This window comes from Microtus oregoni, unplaced genomic scaffold (assembly GCF_018167655.1).
Source record: "Microtus oregoni isolate MIOR12 unplaced genomic scaffold, Mior012 000019F_ref0000042, whole genome shotgun sequence".
Lineage (NCBI taxonomy): Eukaryota > Metazoa > Chordata > Mammalia > Rodentia > Cricetidae > Microtus > Microtus oregoni.
The window spans coordinates 12,411,696-12,433,755 of NW_024543078.1; the positions used below are offsets into that span (position 1 = coordinate 12,411,696).

Sequence of the window (22,060 nt, forward strand, 5' to 3'; positions counted from 1 at the left end):
TGTGCAACTGAAACCCTCACAGACGTAGCACCATCAACACTGTGCAACTGAAACCCTCACAGAAGCGCACCATCAACACTGTGCAACTGAAACCCTCACAGACGTAGCACCATCAACACTGTGCAACTGAAACCCTCACAGACGTAGCACCATCAACACTGTGCAACTGAAACCCTCACAGACGTAGCACCATCAACACTGTGCAACTGAAACCCTCACAGACGTAGCACCATCAACACTGTGCAACTGAAACCCTCACAGACGTAGCACCATCAACACTGTGCAACTGAAACCCTCACAGACGTAGCACCATCAACACTGTGCAACTGAAACCCTCACAGACGTAGCACCATCAACACTGTGCAACTGAAACCCTCACAGACGTAGCACCATCAACACTGTGCAACTGAAACCCTCACAGACGTAGCACCATCAACACTGTGCAACTGAAACCCTCACAGACGTAGCACCATCAACACTGTGCAACTGAAACCCTCACAGACGTAGCACCATCAACACTGTGCAACTGAAACCCTCACAGACGTAGCACCATCAACACTGTGCAACTGAAACCCTCACAGACGTAGCACCATCAACACTGTGCAACTGAAACCCTCACAGACGTAGCACCATCAACACTGTGCAACTGAAACCCTCACAGACGTAGCACCATCAACACTGTGCAACTGAAACCCTCACAGACGTAGCACCATCAACACTGTGCAACTGAAACCCTCACAGACGTAGCACCATCAACACTGTGCAACTGAAACCCTCACAGACGTAGCACCATCAGCACTGTGCAACTGAAACCCTCACAGACGTAGCACCATCAACACTGTGCAACTGAAACCCTCACAGACGTAGCACCATCAACACTGTGCAACTGAAACCCTCACAGAAGCGCACCATCAACACTGTGCAACTGAAACCCTCACAGACGTAGCACCATCAACACTGTGCAACTGAAACCCTCACAGACGTAGCACCATCAACACTGTGCAACTGAAACCCTCACAGAAGCGCACCATCAACACTGTGCAACTGAAACCCTCACAGACGTAGCACCATCAACACTGTGCAACTGAAACCCTCACAGAAGCGCACCATCAACACTGTGCAACTGAAACCCTCACAGACGTAGCACCATCAACACTGTGCAACTGAAACCCTCACAGAAGCGCACCATCAACACTGTGCAACTGAAACCCTCACAGACGTAGCACCATCAACACTGTGCAACTGAAACCCTCACAGAAGCGCACCATCAACACTGTGCAACTGAAACCCTCACAGACGTAGCACCATCAACACTGTGCAACTGAAACCCTCACAGACGTAGCACCATCAACACTGTGCAACTGAAACCCTCACAGAAGCGCACCATCAACACTGTGCAACTGAAACCCTCACAGACGTAGCACCATCAACACTGTGCAACTGAAACCCTCACAGAAGCGCACCATCAACACTGTGCAACTGAAACCCTCACAGAAGCGCACCATCAACACTGTGCAACTGAAACCCTCACAGAAGCGCACCATCAACACTGTGCAACTGAAACCCTCACAGAAGTAGCACCATCAACACTGTGCAACTGAAACCCTCACAGACGTAGCAGATCTCACTATCTGCGGCTTTAAAACCAGGGGCTCCAAGACCATCAACTCCATCTGACAGCAAAGAACAGGTGGGACCCTTCATAAAGACCAGCACATCATTGTAAGTAGACAGCCTGTCTCCAGCTCAATAGACGGGCCGTGACTACAAATGCAGTAGTGCACGTGGCAAACAAGAAATGCAAAGATCAACCTCACTAGCTTTGGAGGAAATGAAAAATTATAATGAGAGTCATATTTAAGCCACTGGGCTTCTCCTCTTGTCTTAATCTCATGAGTATTTTTCACTGTGGAGACACTGAGCTGGCTTCTAGTCTGTTCAGAACAAGTTACGTAGACATGAAAAAGATCTGAAACATGCATTCTATGTAGTAAGTTCACTTGAAATCCCATCTTATTATTCATACACATGCTCTCCAGAATGACCCCTAACAAGACAGGAATGCACAATGTGCTCTTTAGTAATAACACAGACAGCTACACACTAGAGAAAGGAAGAGAAGTGGTGTACAGTCAACTATGAAGAGGGCGTCTGCTCCAAAGCCTCTGACAGACTGATTCCAATAACACAAGGAGAGGACACGCCACCCTTCCCTCCTCTGGGGAGCTGCTTAAAGAGGAGACTCTTGGGAGCTGGGAAAGGGGTGACTCTTCTGCTCCTTGCTGCCTTGCGGACTCAGAAGAGCCCCAGATGAGCAGGCTCTGCCTGGAGGGATAAGTCGGGGAGCACGAGCTTGAAGACAGGAGACTGGGTGGGGCCATGAGCTCACTCTTCTCTCTGGACCTGCGACAGGGTCAATAGCCTGAGGAAAAGGGTATCTGGAACACAACTCTGCCCCATAAAGGGAGGACTCTGAAAAGAGCTAACAGTGACAGGCTTCTCAGGAAGCAGCAGGAGCTGTGTCCTGAAGGAAGCTGCAGGAAAGTGCTGGAGGACTTCTGTGGGGTGGACCTGGATGGCTAGACGATGTCCCTAGCCCTTCCAACTCTGGGATGCTTCGAGGCCGTGGTACGATGCTCTGTTTCTCATCTGTTCCATCTTGCTGGTTCACCACCTGGGATCCTAAGCAACTGATTGCCTCCCAGAGAGATGGGTTATAGGGACACTTGGACACAGTGAACTGTAAACAAGATGACAGTGTGGTTTCCTGGAAATACCGTGGGTCTAGCTGGCTCCCAGTGCGGTGTAAGGAAACTCTGAAACATCGGCCTCTCTTAGCTTGAACTCAGAAAAAATGGGACCTTTTCTCAGAACGTATACACCTCTTTAAAGCCCTTCGCACCCCATCCATGAGAAGATGAGGAGAGAATGGGACTCTAGGGTCCTTGATTGGAGAAGTGCCACCTCTCTGCTTGTCTGTTCCGTGTGTCCCAGATACCAGCTGCAGATAGACCTCATTAATGCCCTTACTAATTGGATCTGCTTTTGCCAAGACCGACCTGAGCACATACTCGGAAAATTGAATATTTTTAATTGTAAGACAATTACAAATTTAGTAGCAGCTGGTGTGCATGCATGCATGTGTGTGTGTGCATGTGTTGAGGGTAGATAAGAAAAAAATTTATAATTATACTTAATAGTTTAATAACCAGTGGTTCTGGTTCTCAGCCTTCCTAGCGCTGCAACCCTTTGAAACAGTTCCTCGTGCTGTGGTGACCCCCCCACCATCAAATTATGTTCATTGCTACTTTATAATTAATATGTTACTGTTGTGAATCATAATGTAAATATTTGTGTTTTCCGATGGTCTTCGGTGAGCCCTGTGAAAGGGCTGTGACACAGTGTTGCCCTACGCAGTGATTATGGTGAACCCTCATTTCACAAGTGTTAAAGCATAAAAATACTTGGCCAACTGAAATTTAGCAAGGTGGCCAATGTTAAACAGTTGGAGCAGAATCCAGAGGGCACCAAAAGGAACCTTGAGGTGCTGAAGACAAAGAGGGGACAGTACTGTCTCTGTGGCCAGTGTTGGTATTTTCCCAACATACCCATGGGTCTTTCCCTAGCCACCATGGCTCTTGAGCAGCCTCCAGCTGGCCATGGTACAGGGAATAGACTGAGAGTTGGGAGTGGCTTGCTTGGAAGCAGCCTGGGCTTCTATCCCAGCTCACTCCACAGGGGAACCCTGTAGAGGGGAGAAGAAACCCAGCTTGTTACCTTCCTGCCATCGCCAGACGGTGATGGTATGCTCTGGATCCACGCCCACAGACACCAGGAGCTTCCCAGTTGCACTGAAGTTGACGTAATTCACCCCCTTGGAGTGGAAGCACCGCAGCATGGAAAGGGTGTGTTTGGTCATGGCATCCCAGATGTGAATTGAAGGCGTTGTCCCTGAGTGTGGGAGAGATAGCAGAGATGGTGGCGCCTCACTGTCGGTGTCCCACTAAGGGCTCTTCCTCAGACAAGTGCTTGGGGTGTCACAGCTACTGGACATTAGAGACATCTAGTCTGACCTGGCCAAAGAAAGACATTAAGAAACTTGCTACTAAAGACAGAGCATATGGACATTGATGTCTGACACACTTGTAGAGGATTTTATTCCGAGGGAACTGGTGAGGATAGATTTGTATCTGCAGCACAGGCAGATACAACCAGCAAATGTTACACCGACATGACCTTGCTGTGTGGATCTGAGCTGTTCACAGCCAGGACAGCCATACCTGTGTTGTCCATGGTGTCACTTGCAACAGTGGGCAGTGGCAATGAGGAAGTCGGGAGAAACAAGAGCGGTAAGTCACGTTCCTAACAACCCCAGTAAAGCAGGCTCCAAACGAAGCTTTAAAATGAACGCGGCTTTGATGAAAACAAGCGAGAGACTTTCGTAAGAACTGCCTTTGACAGTTCTTTGACAAAGTAAAAAAGTATGCAGGTGACTGTTCACGAGTGTGCAGTTCACATGTGTGGCTGGCGGTTTCTCGGGGAATGGAAGAGCCAGGTCCGCAAGCTGCACTGCACGCTCGCCAAGCACTCATCGGCTTCAAGACATGGGCTTCGCTTACACCTGGGGTCCAGTCCACAGGAAAGAGGACCATCTACTTATTTAACCGTCGGCTGTGGTCTGATGTTTATGGTCCCTCAGAATCACCAGTCACTACATGTATCAACTCAAGTTGCACAGATATATTTAAGATTCAAAAAAAAAAAAACCCAAAACAACAGCAAAACACCTGAGACATCAGGAAGAAAGGGTCTAAGTCACCCCCTCTCCAGAGAGTGCTGGGTCTATAGGCCAGCGCCCTGTACAGCCGTGAGAGCCAGTCCCAGTGAGGAGCCTTACCTATCTGGCTGGTAGCCACTACATTTCTGTATTTTGGGTGCTGGTTCACTGTGAGGCAGAGGATGTCATCCGTGTGCTCCAGGTAGAAGCTCTGGCTGCCTAGGAGAGAGAAATTTGTGGAAGGTGAGTAGTGGGATCTCACGGCGGGTCACGGCTGTCACAGAGCTGAATGGGGAATCTGGACATGCCTTATAAAAGATTAGGTTTTTAGAAAACCCAAACTCTCATTTTCAGAGTAGTCCTACCCATTCCTAATATAACCATAATCTACCTTAGCCTTTCCCACTGCCTGTGTGGGGCCAGCACACAGATCAAACACAATGCTTTCAGAGACTACAATGATGAAGTTCAAGTTCCCTCCTCCGCTTGCACAAGATGGATATTTTCTCAGTGCCCACCTCTGAGCTTGGCTGGCGCAGGTCAACAGATTTCCCAGGAAGCGGAAGGAAGTACTTCCCAAAGGGCCTTTTAAAAGCCACCCAAAAGCCCAAGAACAGACTGGGGAGCGGCAGCATTAATAAACATGGGATACAGCTCAGTGTTCTTAAAATGCCAGCATGTGCCTAAAACACTGAGAAAACATGAGAAGTCTCAAAGCCTTCTTTCCCAAAAGGGAGAAAGATCAAGATAACCCCGTGATTGTACTCTCCAAATCTCCACATAACTACACAATGAGTTACAGTGAGGATACATCTGATCTGGCAGTGGAGATGTGGATTCGGGTCTGTTACACATTTTCTGTTTGAAATGTTATGTCGTGGTTTTCCGTCCCCCTGCCCCCCAAGACAGGGTTTACTTGTGTAACAGTCCTGGCTGCCCTGGAATTCAATCTGTAGACCAGGCTGGCCTCAAACTCACAGAGATCTGCCTGCCTCTGCCTCTTGAGTGCTGGGATATATATATATATATATATATATATATATATATATATATATATATGATGTTTCCTTTTAAAGCTTTTATTTCTTAACTGGACTCATGGCTAGAGACACCGAGTGTCTTTGTTAATAACACACTCTTTGTGAACAATGCTTGAGTCAAAACAAGCGGGCCTGTGGCACACACTTCTGATTCTGGCCGTCTGGATACAGGACAACCATCGTGTGTTTGAGAACCGGAAGCCCTTTGCTTTGCTCTTAATTTCCCTCTCTGCCTATTCTTCTTCTCTCTGTTTCCACACCCCTCTTTCCTTAGCCTTTCTTTCCTCTCATCACAGAGGAACTGCTAGAAGCAGGTGGCTCCCCTCCAGTGTCTACGCCGTGGTCAAACCAGGCTGCGACCAGAGAGGCAGGAGGCCTGGCCTCAAGAGCTGAGGGAGCACTTTGAGGACTGGGTGACACCAGCCTGGAAGAGGGTAGAAAGGCTCGAAGGGAAGAAGCTTTGGGGCATCGAGAGAGTGGGAAAAGATGCAGGCGGGTGGGTGCGGCCGCATCTCCCAAAGCTACCTGTGGAGAGGTTCTGTACAATGCCAGCAGCGGCCGTGTGGAAAATGATGTCGGCACCATCGTTAAGGTAATGCAGGTTGTTCCGGCAGTCAAATCCCCTGTAGCCAAACACGTGGTCCAGAGCCAGCTCCTGCATGCACACACACAGTCCACCCTCAGAGGCCAACAGCAAGGAACGATGCCACACTGCACATTGCATAAATAGCCACCCATGTCACAGGAACACTATGTGACAGACGCTACTCACTGAGGCTCTGGACTAGCTGAGGACGGGACACAGCCCTTTATTTAGCTCCCTGAAGCGTTAGGTGACAGTGACTTCCCTAAGGATGGCCTCCAGTGGTCACCCATGAGTGTCACATCTATGCACTGGCAGACATTCTCTCCTCAGCTCAGCTGAGAAGTGGCTCAGGGGCTGCCACGAAAAGGTCTCTCAGGCAGCCGTGACTGGCAAGGCTGCTAGGCGAGTTGAGGCCACGCCCGACGTGTTGGTTATAACTTGTCCCGTGAAACCACCATGCATTTCCATTTTCCCAAGCAGCCAGACACTACTCTGGATCCATATTTTATCTTTTGTCTTGTCCTCTGTGACCCAGAGCAGTGGCTGATTCGGATCAATTCTTGATTCCATTCAATACACTTATACTGGGCTCCTCCGTGCCTGGCCCTGGGTTAGCTCATGGGATATAAGGTTTATAGTATGTGGGTAAGTTTTCCTAGTCTTACAACTTGTTTTCTAACATACCCCTCACCTTGGAAGCCCTTCTTCCAACTAAATGAATCTCGCTCATCCCTGATTCTCCCAAAGCGTTCCCCAGGAATGTACTGAATATGGGACTGTTGTTTTAACTTCGGCACAGTGGTTGTGCCTTTCTCTATTTCAGTCAGCAATTGCGACTCCGCAGTTACTAGTCCTGCTTCTCTGGCAACGGTCTGGCCACTTGGGTTGCAGCCTGGCAGGAATTCTGTTCCCACAGTCACTGGCTCTGCTGCCGCCGCTAAAGGGAGCTTTAATTAAATCTCTATCATTGTATTTATAAATAAAACCTGAGACAAGGCTGAGGTGACGATCTGCTAGCTCAGAGGAGGTAAGCATCACCTAGCTACCTTCTTTCCTCACTGGCATCCCTCAAAAAGTGTGTTCTTCTCTCTGCCAAAACAGAAAAAGTCACGCCACTCCAAACCCCGCCCTACTACTTCCTGTGTCTTCCTTTATCTCTTCCAGATGCCCTCTGATGCTCTATGATTACTTCCTGTCAACTAATTGCTAATACAGCCTCCTGGCCCGAGGTTAATTTTATTTAATTAATGTAAATGCAAACTCGGGGTTTACAGTGATCAAATATCCCCCAACATGGGACTTTGCCTTGAATGATCAATTGACCCAAGTATGGGCAATCAGACAGTCTCCTGGAAATTTAGAATAGACATTGGTAGGCTCAGTAGTTTAACCACCTGAGGATCTGCTAACTCAGGGGGTAAGAATTCTTGCTGTGTGTAAGAAGTTTTTAGAGAAAAACACTTCAGGCCCCATGAGCCCCTGCTTGACAGAAGACTGTCACCATCTGGCTTATGATGACCCTTCTACTGCTGGACCTGTCTTTCCTGAAACTGAGCTGAATTTCCTGACCTGAGCTATCTTCCAAAATAAATACCTCAAAAAAAGTTCCTTTCCAGAAAACAAACAAACAAAAACCCCCTCTGGCACCAGTGTGGGTTTAGAATCTAACAGCAGAGGCAGACAGACATGTGAGAAAGGCAAGGGCTGTGTGCTGGGGTCTGTGGAACATGGGGAGGAGGGGTCGGGAGGAGGGACATTGTAAATGAAGGTCCTCCACAGATATCTGATCCCAGAGAAAGGCTTGGAAGAACTAGTGTGGGTAAATGAAGAACTGAACCACAGGATCTCGAAGCCCAAGACCATTTGAGAGCATTCGGTGATGAGGTTAAGGTTGGAGATTTGAGTTACACAGGAATCGTAGCTCACGAGCTAGGAAGGTCTCTCTGGTTGAGGTTTTTCAAACTATAAACATGACTCTCACTGGCAATGTGGGAATATTTTGGGTAGGAAAGCTAGCCTAAGGCATGAAAGATCTGGGGTTTGAGGAGAGACCCCTGGGGTGGTGAGTCTGTGAAAACACAGACTCACGGGAGTGGGCCCGGCACTGGACTGGCGACCTTGGGAATGGGCCCTTCTCACCCCTAAACCAGAGAGCTCTCATTTGCAAATGAAAGTCACATTCCCCAACTCAAGTGTGAGAACTAGCTGAGAAAGTGAGGTGAGAGATGGTAAAGACCTATGTGCCACCAACTTCCTTCTTGTCCCTAAAAAGAGGGCTTTAACCTCGGGTGGTGGAGTGTATAGGGCAGCAGGGCCACATTGAAGGAACACGATGCATTTTAGAGTTCGTGATGATTGGTAAGGCTTGGTGATAGGGCTGAGGGAGAAGGAGTGGGACCTGGTAGATGCAATGTTGGTGCCAGAAATGGGGCAGGGGACACGAGGGGGCCGACAGACCCATTTGAGTCCATCTGATGGGGTCTCCAGCTGGGGCCAATGAAGATGGCCACCTGGCAGGGTCAGAGCATCAGTAATTAGATAAGGGCATGATCGTGAGACCTCCTCACCTCAACCAGCTTTTTCTTTTTGGTGATGTTGTTCTTCTGGAGCTTCTCAGGCTGGGGAGCTGCCCGGCTTACGGGTGGTCTGAAACAGAAGTCAGAGGAAGCACAGGGTTGAATAGGAGCTGCGAGTCCAGCAGCTCGCTGGAGCCAGGGCCAGGGGAGGTCCTCACTCCGCTCCCCCTCCAAGGACATGCCACCTGGGGCTGCTCTGTGTGGCTCTCCCCCTCATCCCACTAGGAATCTGACCTGCCTCAGGTGTGGGTTGGGCTCACAGGGCAGAGTTGGGTTTCTCTACACTACAGCACCTGCATAGCATCGATCCCGCTTCCCCCATACCCAACAACATCCTGGGATCCGAGGAGAAGCCCTGGCTAGAAACTGAGGGTGAGCAAATGCGTGAGAAAGAAAAGGCCATGTTCCCTGACTTCACTGGCCGTTTCTCAAACAAGAATTGTCAGTGTTCCTCAGAATCAGGTGGACAAGAGCCTGGCTTGCTGTGCCTTAAGACTGAGAAGCCAAGGTTTGGAACAGATCCCAAGGCTGCGTGAAAAGTACCCAGCTGGTCTGGCCATAGACAAGGGCAAGAGGAAGAAAGAACTCCTGCCTCCCACTCTGCCCCCAAACTCAGGGTTAGAGTCCACGTCAAGCTGCCATCACTACACCAATGTTTGCTTCTCCTTTCTTAGTTTTAGGGAGTGGTACTCCCAAATTTAGCTAAGAGATTTTACTTGGAGGAAACCCTGAAGGACCCCTGCCGGCGATATTGGGTTCCTTTCAGTCAGACTTCTGCAGTCTTAGGGAAAGTAGGGGATGGGGGGGTGGTTCGTTCTGCCCTGAGTCCCACACTCCCAGCCAGAGCTCTAAGGAAACACAAAGAGAAAGAATTACCTTGATCCCCTTGGAAGCAGAAAACAAAGCAGAGTAAGAACTTAGTACAGGTCAGAACAGAGTCAGCAAGCACCTCACTCATGCACAAGCATTTCCTGAGGGGACAGACATTCCCGTGTGGCACAAACCATGCTTCCCCAGCATGCCAACCAAGAACTAAAACAGACGGGAAAGAGTGCACCAGGCTCCACGCTCAGAAACTCAGACCCTGGCATCTCTGGGCAAAGGGCACTAAGCGCCTACAGAGTGGGGAGAGAAAGGGAGGCCCTGTTAGTGCTGCCTGCATGCTCCTGGCTTCATGCCTGGGGACTCTGCTTGTTGTCAGTGTGCTGGAAGGAGACACGTTGTCAGAAAAACAACAGCGTCCTCTTGAATGTCTTGGAGAGTTGTGCACAATGGATTGCTTTGTTCCCAAATTAATTTGGACTCATAATTTAGCCTAATAGCTCTCAGGTTTTTCAGTAGGTCAGCTTGCTGACTCGAACAGCTAATGGATTTTGTGCAGGGGAAACAAGGTACCTTTATTTTCTCAGAGATTCCTCCATCAAAGCATGTTACATAATCAATCATAAGTGATAATTGGACCAAATGACATTAAGATGGGGGGAGGGCATCTCTGCAAATGACACCCCCCAGCTGACACTATTTCCATGGAACTGAGCAGAATCTCGAGGTGGGGCACGCCAGCTCCCACAGCAGACACTTCCTGCACACTCATTGTCACCTCCCGGGGCATCTGCTCTTCCCTCTGTTTTAGTCAGCTTCCAGACAAGGTCCGGGGGCTTCTTCCTTTGCCTAAGAATGTTTAAGTGTGTGACCAAAGCAAGCCAGGGGGCTGCAATGGGAGCAAGAGTGTGCTAGAACGTGGCTTATAACTTCCGGTTCAAGACAGGGCTTGGCTCCAGGGTACACACAGGTTGTATAATACACAGCATATTATACAGGATAGAGTATGCAATACAAGCGCAAACACTGTGTATATATACACGAGGTTGTATGTATACACAGAAAGGCAATCCGATGCTTTTTTGTCATCCTTGTTTTCAGCTAAAAACAAAAACAGAAACAAGCCCCTGGAAGCTCCAGGGGTAAAGCAGTCTCAGAGTGTGCCTCTCTTAGTTCACAAGCACAGCCTCTAGCCGCGTTGGTTCACAACAGAGAACAGGAGGAGCAGTGGGACGAGGCCTGCGTGGGGCAGATACAGCTGCTTTCAGCACCGAGCCCTCCCGCTCGGGACTCTAAGGACACTGAGCACTAGGTGTCCATGGAACACCCGAGCTCGTCCGGAGTGCTGTGGATACTTACTTGACAATTCCCTGCCTCCAAAGGAAAGCAAGTTAAAACACAACACAGCATTAAAGCCTCTTTGCAAGCATCTATAAACAGTGTTCGAAATATCAGATGAGGGAGGAGCCGCCAAAAACCATGTACAGCTGAGCGCTGGCAGGCAGGTTAGAGGTTTTTTCCAGGACTTCTAAATCCTTCCAGATCTAGATCCCACTGGAAATGCCACTCTGAGAAACTCTGCTGAGGACACGAGAGCATTCACCGACTTTTGGTTCAATACGCTTCTTATAGTTGGTTGTTCCTTTTGGCTCAGGCTGGGAAAGCCAGGCCAGTGAGTGCTCCTGGGGTAAAGGACCCAACAGATTGAAGAAAACTGCATAGGTGACAGGGACGGCCAGGATGTGGAGGGATGAGGGGGTAATGCGGGCAGGAGGAAGGCTTTGAGATGACTCAGAACGGGAACTTCCATCCCAGGAAAGATGCTGAGGGAAGGATTCCCGCAAGAAAGCAGGATAACCCTGAGAGGAAGGGCTGGCAGGAGACAGAGAAGAAGCTGGGTATGACCTGTTGGGCAATGCGGCCTTATTCTTGGGCCCACTACTGGGGAGGGAAACAGGCTGCTGAAGATGTATCTTATATTGCGGCACAATCTGTGGGCAGGGAAGGACTGCAGGATGGTCAGCGCAGGCAGTGCCAAGTCTGTGCCAGCAGCCTGGATGCGGAAGGAAAAGCTTAGACCCAGTGGATTTGTGGAGAGTTAATCCTGACGCATATTCTTACCCCAGGAAGACCCTCAAGGGAGGCCAACATGGCTGAATGTTCTTTTCTATTTCATTGCTTCCCTACCCGCCCCAAACAACAACAACAACAAACTGGTGTTGGGCAGAGAAATGGAGAAGGAGCAGAACACACAGTGACCTGAAGGGAAACTCTTGCAGCCCCAGTGAGCCACTGTAGGAACTGAATGGAAAGGAAGGCTAAAGAAGGAGGAGGCCTGTGGGGTAGGAAGCTCAGCTTCCCCTTGCTACAGCGTGAAAGGGTTTTCAGGTTTTTTTGTTTTGTTTTTTTTTTTTAATTGCTTCTGTAGCCTGGCTAGTGTGGAACACACTCTGTAGACCAGGCTAGCCTAGAACTCAGAGACTGACCTGCCCTGCTAGGACTAAAACTGTGTGTGCCACACTGCCCAGCATGCTTTTTTTTTTTTTTTTAAAAAGCTAGACAATGTTCAATGTTAAAAGTGTTCTTAAAGGAAATGTAAATTGGTTTGGATTCCAAAACGGGCCATAAAATGCTCTAAGAATTTTGCAAACATCTTGGGAAGTCCAGCCACTTTCATCACTTGGACCTAAAGTCCATTTTATAACTGATCTCCTACAAGATCACTCCATGAATAGGATTCTGGGATTCAATGAACCCTAGGCACAAGACAGCATTTATAAATGTGTGGGGAAGGAGGCTCATTTCAGAAAGGGGGAGGGGTAGAGGAGGGAAGAAAGGCAATAGATAGATGGATAGATAGATGATAAATCTCAATGTTTAGAATGTATAGATCTCAATGTTATTTATTTATTTATTTATTTTGTATACAATGTTCTGTCTGTGTGTATGCCTGCAGGGCAGAAGAGGGCACCAGACCTCATTACAGATGGTTGTGAGCCACCATGTGGTTGCTGGGAATTGAACTCAGGACCTTTGGAAGAGCAGGCAATGCTCTTAACCTCTGAGCCATCTCTCCAGCCCTAGATCTCAATGTTTTAAGATTGACTCGGGTTTAGAGAAAGTATCCAAAGCTGTGGGAACTATATGCTGTTAAAACATTCTATTAGGCCTATTCCTATGACTTCCAGAATTATCTAGGGCAGTGGTTCTCAACCTTCTTATGCTGGGACACTTTAATACAGTTCTTCATACAGCGAGACCTCAATCCCAAAATTATCTTTGTTTCTACTTCCTAACTGTAATTTTGCTATTGTTATAAATCATAATGTAAATATCTGATACGCAGGCTATCTGATCTGTAATTCCTATAATTATTTAATCCCCAAAGGGGTCGTGACCCACAGGTTGAGAACCGCTGGTCTGCAGGGTTGCTCAGTGGTGAACCACAGGATGTTTTGAAAAGACCTGACATCCTGAAATGCTTTTGCCCGAAGCCCAAGACAACGTGCCTGCTCTCCAGAGGGCCATGGGTTCAGATGAAGGGCTGCAGGCCAAAAAGACAGCCAAGAGGCCCAGGTACTAGCTGAGCACTGACCCAGCAGTTCTGTGCTGATTGTTGAGCGGCGTCTGTACTGAGGCGAGGGATGAAGGTCCCTGCCTGGAGCAGGGACGGGAAGGAAACTATTGGAGCTGAAGGAACCGCACAGCAGACTCCATGAGCTCTGGAGCCCGCTGGCTTTCTGGACCGGAGCAGGAGTCAGCCTGTGCCGGTACCGCCTGTGGAAGGGACGGTTGTGAGGGAATCCTGACTTCAGAACTGGCAAGTCGAGCACGGGACCGCTGTAAGAAGCGTACACTAATTGCAACAGGAGTCAGAGCTGTGGCCCTGGGAATCCCAGACTGTCTGTGGGACGAGACCCACGAGATTAACCAGGGAGAAGATGAAGGGCAGAGACAAGGCAGTCAAAGCTGAGTGAAGACAAACGGAGGCTGAGGAATGGGAGGGGATGGTGAGAGGGAGAGAACTCGCCTAAAATCGGACTGTCTGTTATTGCAGTGGCTACCGCGCCATGTGGCTGCTGAGCGTTTGAACCGTGGCTGCTCCAGATTAAGATGTGCTGTATGGTAAAACACACAGCAAGACTTCAGGACCTAGTAAAACTGGGTCTTTTTTTTTCTGTTTAAATAGCCACGGCTAGTCTTGAGTCTTAAATTCTCCTGCCTCTGTAGCCCAAATGCAGAGATTACAGATGCATATTACCAAGCTCAGATGTAAAATAATTTAAAAAGAATGTAAACTTATTGACATTGACTATAGTTTGAGATGTTTTTCATAAGTGGGCTAAATAATATATATTAAAAGTAATGTCACCGTCTCAGAACCTTTTTAGTGTGGATTCTAGAGAAATCACATGTATGAAAATCAATTGAATGTGGATCACACATTTCTGTCACCCTTCTTTTAAACAGAACAAAGCTAGAAGTGGAGCTCTGGGGACCTGGGAAGGGTGTCCTCACCATGTAGAAGACAGATGAGAAGGGACAGGGTAAAAGAATGACTGGGTGAAACCTGTATGAAAATGGAAGATGGAGGAGAGGGAGAAAAAGCTGTAGGACCAATGGCTCTGTCTTCCTCAGGAGGAAGTTGGATGCGGGCAGAAAAGGCTGAGACATCCTTGTTGGCTCAAAATATGGTTCTAACTACAGGGGATGGTGTTGGAGACAAAGGGAGAAGAATAAGGACCGTGGATGGATAGGGATTCAGAGTAAGCTCCATATGAAGGTCCAGTCTGAACAGGAAGAGGGACTCACATTCTCTGGGAAGAGAAAGAAGGAGGCGAGTGGTTTAGGTCTGGAGGAAGGGAAGCAGAACAGAGGAGACAGAAAGGGCAGTCAAGACAGCTATACACAGGGCCTCTGTGTTGTCAGCGGCACAGCAGAGCAAGAGAGAAGAGGGAGAAGGAGAAAGAGAGAGAGAAGAGCGGCTAAGCACTGGACATGCATGGAAGGTCAGCTATATTGGTGCTGACCAGGCATTTAGGGAAGGGAGTCGGTGGAGCTACAAAGGGAGAACGTTGTAGGTTGTAGATGTCACCATGGCATGGTAGCAATGCAGTTAACTGAGTGACCATCAGCCAAACTCCTTAGACGCAGGTAGATGTCAGGAGCAGAGGTGTGGAGGTGGGCTGGAGCCGGAAAATGGGTCTGTGTAGATGACAGAGTTTGGCACAAACTTAGAAGGAGCAGTTGGGACAGAGCAGATCTGCGAGCTGTAAATCCATCTGTGGGGCATCACGCTCCCACACTGCACGGCCCGCTCATGCTGGCAAATATCTCCTCAGCCACCACATTCTGACCATATAGCACAGGAGAGAGGAACTGTCCCTGATGTCACTCAGTCTCTTCAAATGGAGTCTCTGAGATATTCTGAGACCACAGAAAGACTCAAACCCAATCCTGTCACAGCTTTGGAAACCTGCCGCCTTTGAAAGAGGAGTCCTTGCTTAGTTTTAATGCTTTCATTTTCAATCCCAAGAGTAAGTTTTTTTTAAAATAAGCACACGGGAGGGTTTCCTTGGCATACTGATCATTAAAACCACATAGCACTTTACCTCTGGGTTTTTATGCCTTGCCACTCTGGAAAAGACTGGCTGCTCTATAATGTGTGACAGTTTTAATTTTATAAATTATCAGTTATATATAGAAATAACAGCTTTGCTTCAGGACAATATAAAAAGCCCAGGGGTTTGCAGAAAGAAAACCATTTATGAAAATAGCATTGCATTCACTTAAAAGGCAACTTATTCAGTGTTTTGGTGATAATCTACCTAAACATAGGCCTTGGAGATGACTGATTCTAGCATTTCAGCGCTTATTAGATATTTTAATTTTAGTTTGTTCCACCCGCCTTCATAAGAGACAAGAATCTTGCTACATTCTACTTGCTCAGGGTAGTTACAGGGGCAGATTGTTCACAGGTTCTGGGGTGGAGTGAGGAAGGAGAAACTGAGGCCACAGGGAAAGTGTCTGGGAATCAGGGCCTGCTCTGATTGATGGAGTCACTCTCCCACCAGGAGGGTCGGCTTAGCTCTCCTGTAAAACAAACAACCACAGGACTCCACACTAGCAAGCTCTTGAATACTCCCTCTTCGCCAGCAGCATGGGATGCTGGATTAAAGGATCCTCCCTCCCAGTGGGCAAGGCCAGCTCTCCGTGCTCCCTGCTTACTGGACTGGGCCTCAAGCGAGGATTTAGCAGTGTTCAGGGGTCTCACATGGCCTGTTCTGAAGCGCATGCTTGGAAAGATTGTCAGTTCTTAGCAACAATACAAGCAGTACCAGCTCTGAGAGCAGCCACTGACCACACAGGACAAAAGGGCCTTTGTGAGGCCTGTGGAGCAGGAGGCTGTTCATTCACAGCTCACGGCAGCACCGAGGAGAACCTTGTCCTGCCTCATCTCGCCTTTGGCAAGCTGGAAATTCCCACACAGCTACTGATAAGAAGCAAAGCATTTTTTCGAAATTGGGGGCAGGTTCTCTCAGGAGATTTTCTTCTCCAAACATAGCATAAAAGGTTAGGGGAAAAAAAAACCCCTGAGATTGCCTATATATGGTAATTTGTTTCAGCTCAGGGCAATGTGTCTAACTTTCCTATATTTTTGACACTGCCAGCCACGAGCATGTTCTAGCATGTTCTTTGTTCTATCACAAATTGGCTGGTGGGGCATCTTTCTGTGTAAAGCAGGCTGATGGCTGCGGTAGCAAATATGTTTATTTTCAGTTTTCTTTGCCTTTGGGGACATACATTTATTTTTTTTTTTTTTGGTTTTTCGAGACAGGGTTTCTCTGTGGTTTTGGAGCCTGTCCTGGAACTAGCTCTTGTAGACCAGGCTGGTCTCGAACTCACAGAGATCCACCTGCCTCTGCCTCCCAAGTGCTGGGATTAAAGGCGTGAGCCACCACCGCCCGGCGGGGACATACATTTAAACCAAACCAGCATTTCAATTCCTAATACATAGATGATATAGATTTAAAAAATCATTTAATCAAGCCATCCCCACAGCCGGTTGGAGCGTCCTCAGATTGTGCATGGGTCACCTATCTCCCACAACGAGAAGACAGGTCACGGGAGCTAAAAGAATGAAAGTAAAAATAGTCACTGACAATGAGTGAATTTGCAGAGGTTTGGAGGACAAAATCATTCACTTACTTGTTCAAGAAGCCTTTGCTTGCTACTTAGCATATGCAAGGCACTGTACCAGTTACCTACTATGTGCAAAGTACCGCACAAGTTACCTACTATGTGCAGGGTACTCTGCCAGCTACCTACATGGTGGTTCAATGATCACGAACCTTCAGGAAGCCAAGAGTGCCACAGGAAAGTCTGCATCCAATATAACTTAAAACGTTTCAATGTTACAGACTAATATAATAAGGAATCACCGGAGCAACCAATTTGAGGCTGAGACAAGAAAACCAGGCTGGAGAGACAGCTCAGCGATTACTTGTGAGTCCCGCCATTACAGAGTACTCTGGTTTGATTCCCAGCACCTACTAGATCTGGCAGCTCACACCGCCTTTCACTATAACTCCAGAGGGTCCAGCACCTCTAGTCCCCAAGGGCACCTGCACTCATGTGCCACATTCATACATAGACATGCATGATCCCCTCCACTGCCAAAAATCTAACAAACAGAATCCCTACAACATTTCTTTATAGTATACATAGTAGACAATTCCTTGAATTGATTTGTTTTTTCCTCAGGCATACTCAAAATTAAAAGAAAATATTACATCATATCCATGTAACCCTAAGCCTTGTGGTGGTCTGAAAGAAAATGCCCCTTCCCCCAAAGTAAGTGACACTATTAGGAGGTGTGGCTTTGTTGGAGTGGGTGTGACCTTGTTGGAAGAAGCATGTCACTGTGGGGGTGGGCTTTGAGGTCTCCTTTGCTCAAGCTACACTCAGTGTGGTATACAGTTCATTTCCTGTTGCCCGCAGATCAAGATGCAGAACTCCCAGCTCCTTCTCTAGCACCATGTCTGCCTGCACATCACTATGGACCATCAAGACAATAATGAATTAAACCTCTGACACCCCAAGCCACAACAGTGAAATGTCTTCCTTTATAAGAGTTGCTGTGGTCATGGTGTCTCTTCACAGCAACAGAAACCCTAACTACGATAGGCATATGAAAAGGTTTGGGAAATATTAATGCCACAGTGGAATTCTGAGGTTGTTTGCAGGTAGTGCCTGTCAGTCAGCAGGTAAAGGCCCTGCCATTATAAAAGCTCACAGCCAGAACTGGTGAGATAGCTCCGGGGGTGAAGCCACTTGCTGCTAAGACCTCTGTCCTCATACTGTGGAAGAAGAGAACCAGCACATGCCTCATGGTGAGCATGCCCACATACATACAAATGCACACAAACACATAAATAAATGCAAAACCAAGTTTTTGAACTCTAAATCTGCTCTTTGTTTAGGGTTGGTAAAGGGTCTTTGGTTTCCTCAGGAATAAATGCCATAGACTTAAGGATGATTGTGGAACTAAAATATTAATATAAGAGAATACTTACAATTCATTTCTCATAATCCCCGATAAGGTCAGTTCTTGCCCTACCACTTCAATGTTGTGGAAACTATTTTTGGATGAATGCAAGCTGGGCTTAGAAGAAGGGTACAGCCGTCTGAGGAGGGACCAGAACTAGCCTTAGCCCTAACTGCAGTCTGTTTGAGGCTGCCATGACACTACTCCAGAGAGGGAGGAGGCTCAGTCTGTGAGGAGTTTGGCTCCTAGAGACTTAGGTTGCCTTATATAGACAGTCTCAAGAAGAAATAATTCATTTGAAACTTATTCTTCAAAGAGTAACGATATGCCCACCTAACCACGCAGATATGAGCCCCACGCAGGCATTCCACCCAGTACGACCTCAACAGGCAGGGCGCGGGGCCATGTAAACATTGTCTGTCCACAGAAGCTGACCCTCTAGCAGCAGAGGCCCTGTCTACTGTCTTGTCCTCGTCAGTTGTAACACCATGCAGCCAATGAGCATCGGACTTCCGCCTTCTTCTCCCTTGGTAAATTCTCTCACCGCTCACAGGTCACTGGCCCAGCACTGCTGCTAGGCTAGCAAGCATTTCCTCCTGTGCAGACGAGACTGAAGGAGCATGGTCTGCCTTTGAAATAGAGAGCTGTTTGCAAAGTGACAACTTTTCCTCAGTCCCCACGAAGAAGAAAGGGAAAGAGGGGTCACTTGGTGAGCGTCCCCAAATCTAGGGGTACCTAAACCACATGAAAACAGGGTACTAGATGGAAGCTGTTAGCCCCTCTTGCTGCTGGGGAAGGGTAAGGGAGAAATGGCAGAGTCCAGAGAGGGGCCCTGTGGAGTGGGAGAGAACAGAACGGCTATTTAGGACCCTGACTTGTCTGTAGGTCCCCACCTGGGATGACTGAAAGATGAGACCTGACAGTGGAGATCAACTCAGTATGGGGATTGCAAGGGACTGCGCACTACTGTGGGTATTACCCATGATGCACGTGGAAAGGAGAGAAAGAGAGAGAAAGAGAGGGGGGGGGGAGGAGGGAGGGAGGGAGGGAGGGAGGGAGAGAGAGAGAGAAGAGTTTTCCGGTTTCCTGCATCTTCCCAAGCACCGGCTGTCACTGGAACAAAGGGCAGTGCCACTGAGATGCAGCCTAGAGGCAAGGGGCTTCCTCTTCAAGGCACATCCTCATTGCTTTCACTGGTAGTGTCGCAGATAAAAAGGACCTTGAAGAGGGAACCATTTTTTGTTCTTTATGCTATTGACCTTTGCTCTAACTGGAAAGTTCCTCCTTTCTGTCCTAGCCACTGCTGATCCCCTGGCTGATAGGAACCTGTTTCTTTGAGCCTCCGATGGGGACTGAAGTTCAGTGACTCCAGAAGTGCTCCAGGCCTTTGGCACCAGATTGGAAGTGCTGAGGCCCAGCCTCAAAGACTGAGTTACTGCCCGGGCTGTCTCTCCAGTGTGAGACAACCATTGTTGGTCTACCCTGACCGTATTGTGTAATCTAATCCAAGAAGTTCCTTCAAAACTATATATATCCATTCTTCCAGTACTGCTCCTCTCGGGGGCCTGGCTAAGACAGCTGCTTTATCTGGTGTTTGTCACATCAAGGAGAAAAGTAATTAATATAAAAATAGTTGAAAAGTCATTTTTAAATACTTTTAGAAAGGTGGAGATTGATTCTCTCTCCCCCCATACATCCCCCCACCCCACACACGTAAAACAGCTGAATTTAACTAGACCAAATATCTCAGCTCAGAGCCAACGAGACACCTCAGCAGGGAAGCTGTCCACCTTGAAGACCTGAGTTCAGCTTCCAAGACGCACACAACAGAAGGAAAGAACTGGCTCTTCCAGGCTGTCCTCGGGCCTGCATGGTGGCACAAGCGTATCCTCCCCCTCCACGCAAATAACTGAACAAATGCAAGGAAACTAAACATGTCTGACACACTAGTGACTAAAGTAAGCATCATTTTACAGTTATTCACAAGCCATAAGTAAAGTACATTAAACCGGTACTCAGACAATGAAACTCAAGAACTAAAACTGCTATGTTGCTTATTTTTACAAGAAGAAATGCCTTTTCCCAGCGAAAACAAGGCCAGAGAGTCTGGCAGCAACCCAAGAGCTTTCTGAGCAAAGAACTGTGCCTCAGGTCAGGCGCGATTCTGACTTGTGGTCACAGCTCCCGCAGCTTCTGGGATAAGAGCACAAAGCAAGCTGGGGTGAGTTTGTTTTAGTCACAGGTGAAATGGAAACCCCAGGTCCTGTCACTCAAATGGCTACAAACTTCAGTGCTAACTCACAAGGACCTTGAGAACAGGGCAACCTTCCAACATGGGTGCACAGAGAAAACTCCCGACTTAAGTGTGTGAATATCTCAGTGCCCACTGCCATAAAGATAGCCCAGTTTGGTCATGCCGTGTCTTCACCTTGAAGGTAGGTTTCTGTCTGGATGCAGGTTCCAAGTGAATACAGATAGAAATCTCTCTTATTACTGTTCTTCACACAACAGTCTAGCTTTAAGTAGTTACTACCTTTTAGTGTAAATGGGCGTTTTGCCTGCACGTATGTAAGTACACTGCCTGTGTGCCTGGCTCCTGCAGAGGCTTGAAGAGGGCATCAGATCCCCAGGATGGGAGTTCCGGAAGGTTGTGGACTGTCATGTGGGTGCTGGAAATCAAATCTGGGTCCTCTGCAGGAGCGGCATGTGCTGTTAGTCTTCTCCTTGCAGAAGGTTATTAGGAAATACCTGTGTTAGACAGTAGGCACTAAAAGAAATGGCTGGCCGAGGAGATGGCTCAGTGGGTGAAAGGGCTTGCTAGGCAAGCATGAGAACCCGAGTTTGAGTCTCCAGAACTCACGTCAAAGCTGTCAATTTTCAGCAAGCGAAAGCAATAAAGGGGAATGTTTTCTGTGCCCCTGCCCCGCACCTCCAGCCCTTCGTCTCCTGCTAGCCTTATCCACAGCACCCGCAGGTTTGCTCAGCCTTTCAGTGCCTGACTGACCCAGCAGAGCAGACTTTGGAGGGAGAAACAACTGGGCAGGTATCACCCCAGGTAGCACCCTGCTCCTGGCCATGCACCCCACATGCACCCCACATGGTTGCTGGTCAGTGGCTTCATCCCAGGTGGGGGCTGGCTGAAGGAGCCCAGGGGAAGCCATGTGGGGAGCTGGGGGCAGAGCTGAAAGGCAGTGACACATTCCACGTGCGCGAGGTGTAGCCCAGTGCTCTCTCAAGGGCAATCATTACTTTTTTTCCCTCAATTTTCTCACTTCCCAAAATATTGGAACTGAAGGTCATACGGCTTGTGAAGAAGAAAAAGTCACAATATGTTAGGAGCTGCAGAAGAAGGCCTGACGTAGTCACACAGCTATTTTAAAGTCAAATGTCTGAATCTAACCAGAAACAATCCATGGCTGTCTTCAGAATAAAATGATTGACGCAGAGCATGCAGCTGTCACCGGGCGTTTTTCCTCAGGGTGGCAGCTGCCGCACTCCTCTCGGGAGGAAGGGGGAGGGGGCTTGGTTAGCCTCACAGATGCCTGGAGCACGGGGAGGAGACCAAGTGAAGGTCCTTGCAGGGAGGAGTCACTCCAGGCACACACCTCCGCAGTCTTCCTGTTTGTCTTCTCACTCTTCCTGGAGTGTCCTGGCCCAGGTATCTCCGGGCATCACCCAGCACGGGAACAAGGAGAGATCAGCAGGGCAAGA

The 22,060-nt window shown here is 48.3% G+C and overlaps 1 protein-coding gene across 2 annotated transcripts in view; it reads right to left on the reverse strand.

Annotated features, from left to right (window-relative positions):
- Positions 1-22,060, reverse strand: part of Eml6 (EMAP like 6) — a 269,547-nt gene that overhangs the window by 15,340 nt on the left and 232,147 nt on the right. The window contains exons 29-34 of one of the 2 annotated variants that reach the window (XM_041669901.1): positions 11,161-11,175; positions 9,856-9,864; positions 8,971-9,049; positions 6,343-6,472; positions 4,898-4,996; positions 3,778-3,951 (exon numbers count right to left, since the gene is read on the reverse strand). In XM_041669901.1, the coding sequence (XP_041525835.1) occupies positions 3,778-3,951; positions 4,898-4,996; positions 6,343-6,472; positions 8,971-9,049; positions 9,856-9,864; positions 11,161-11,175 (506 nt within the window). The remainder of the gene's footprint in view (positions 1-3,777; positions 3,952-4,897; positions 4,997-6,342; positions 6,473-8,970; positions 9,050-9,855; positions 9,865-11,160; positions 11,176-22,060) is intronic. The other variant, XM_041669902.1, reaches the window with a different exon arrangement.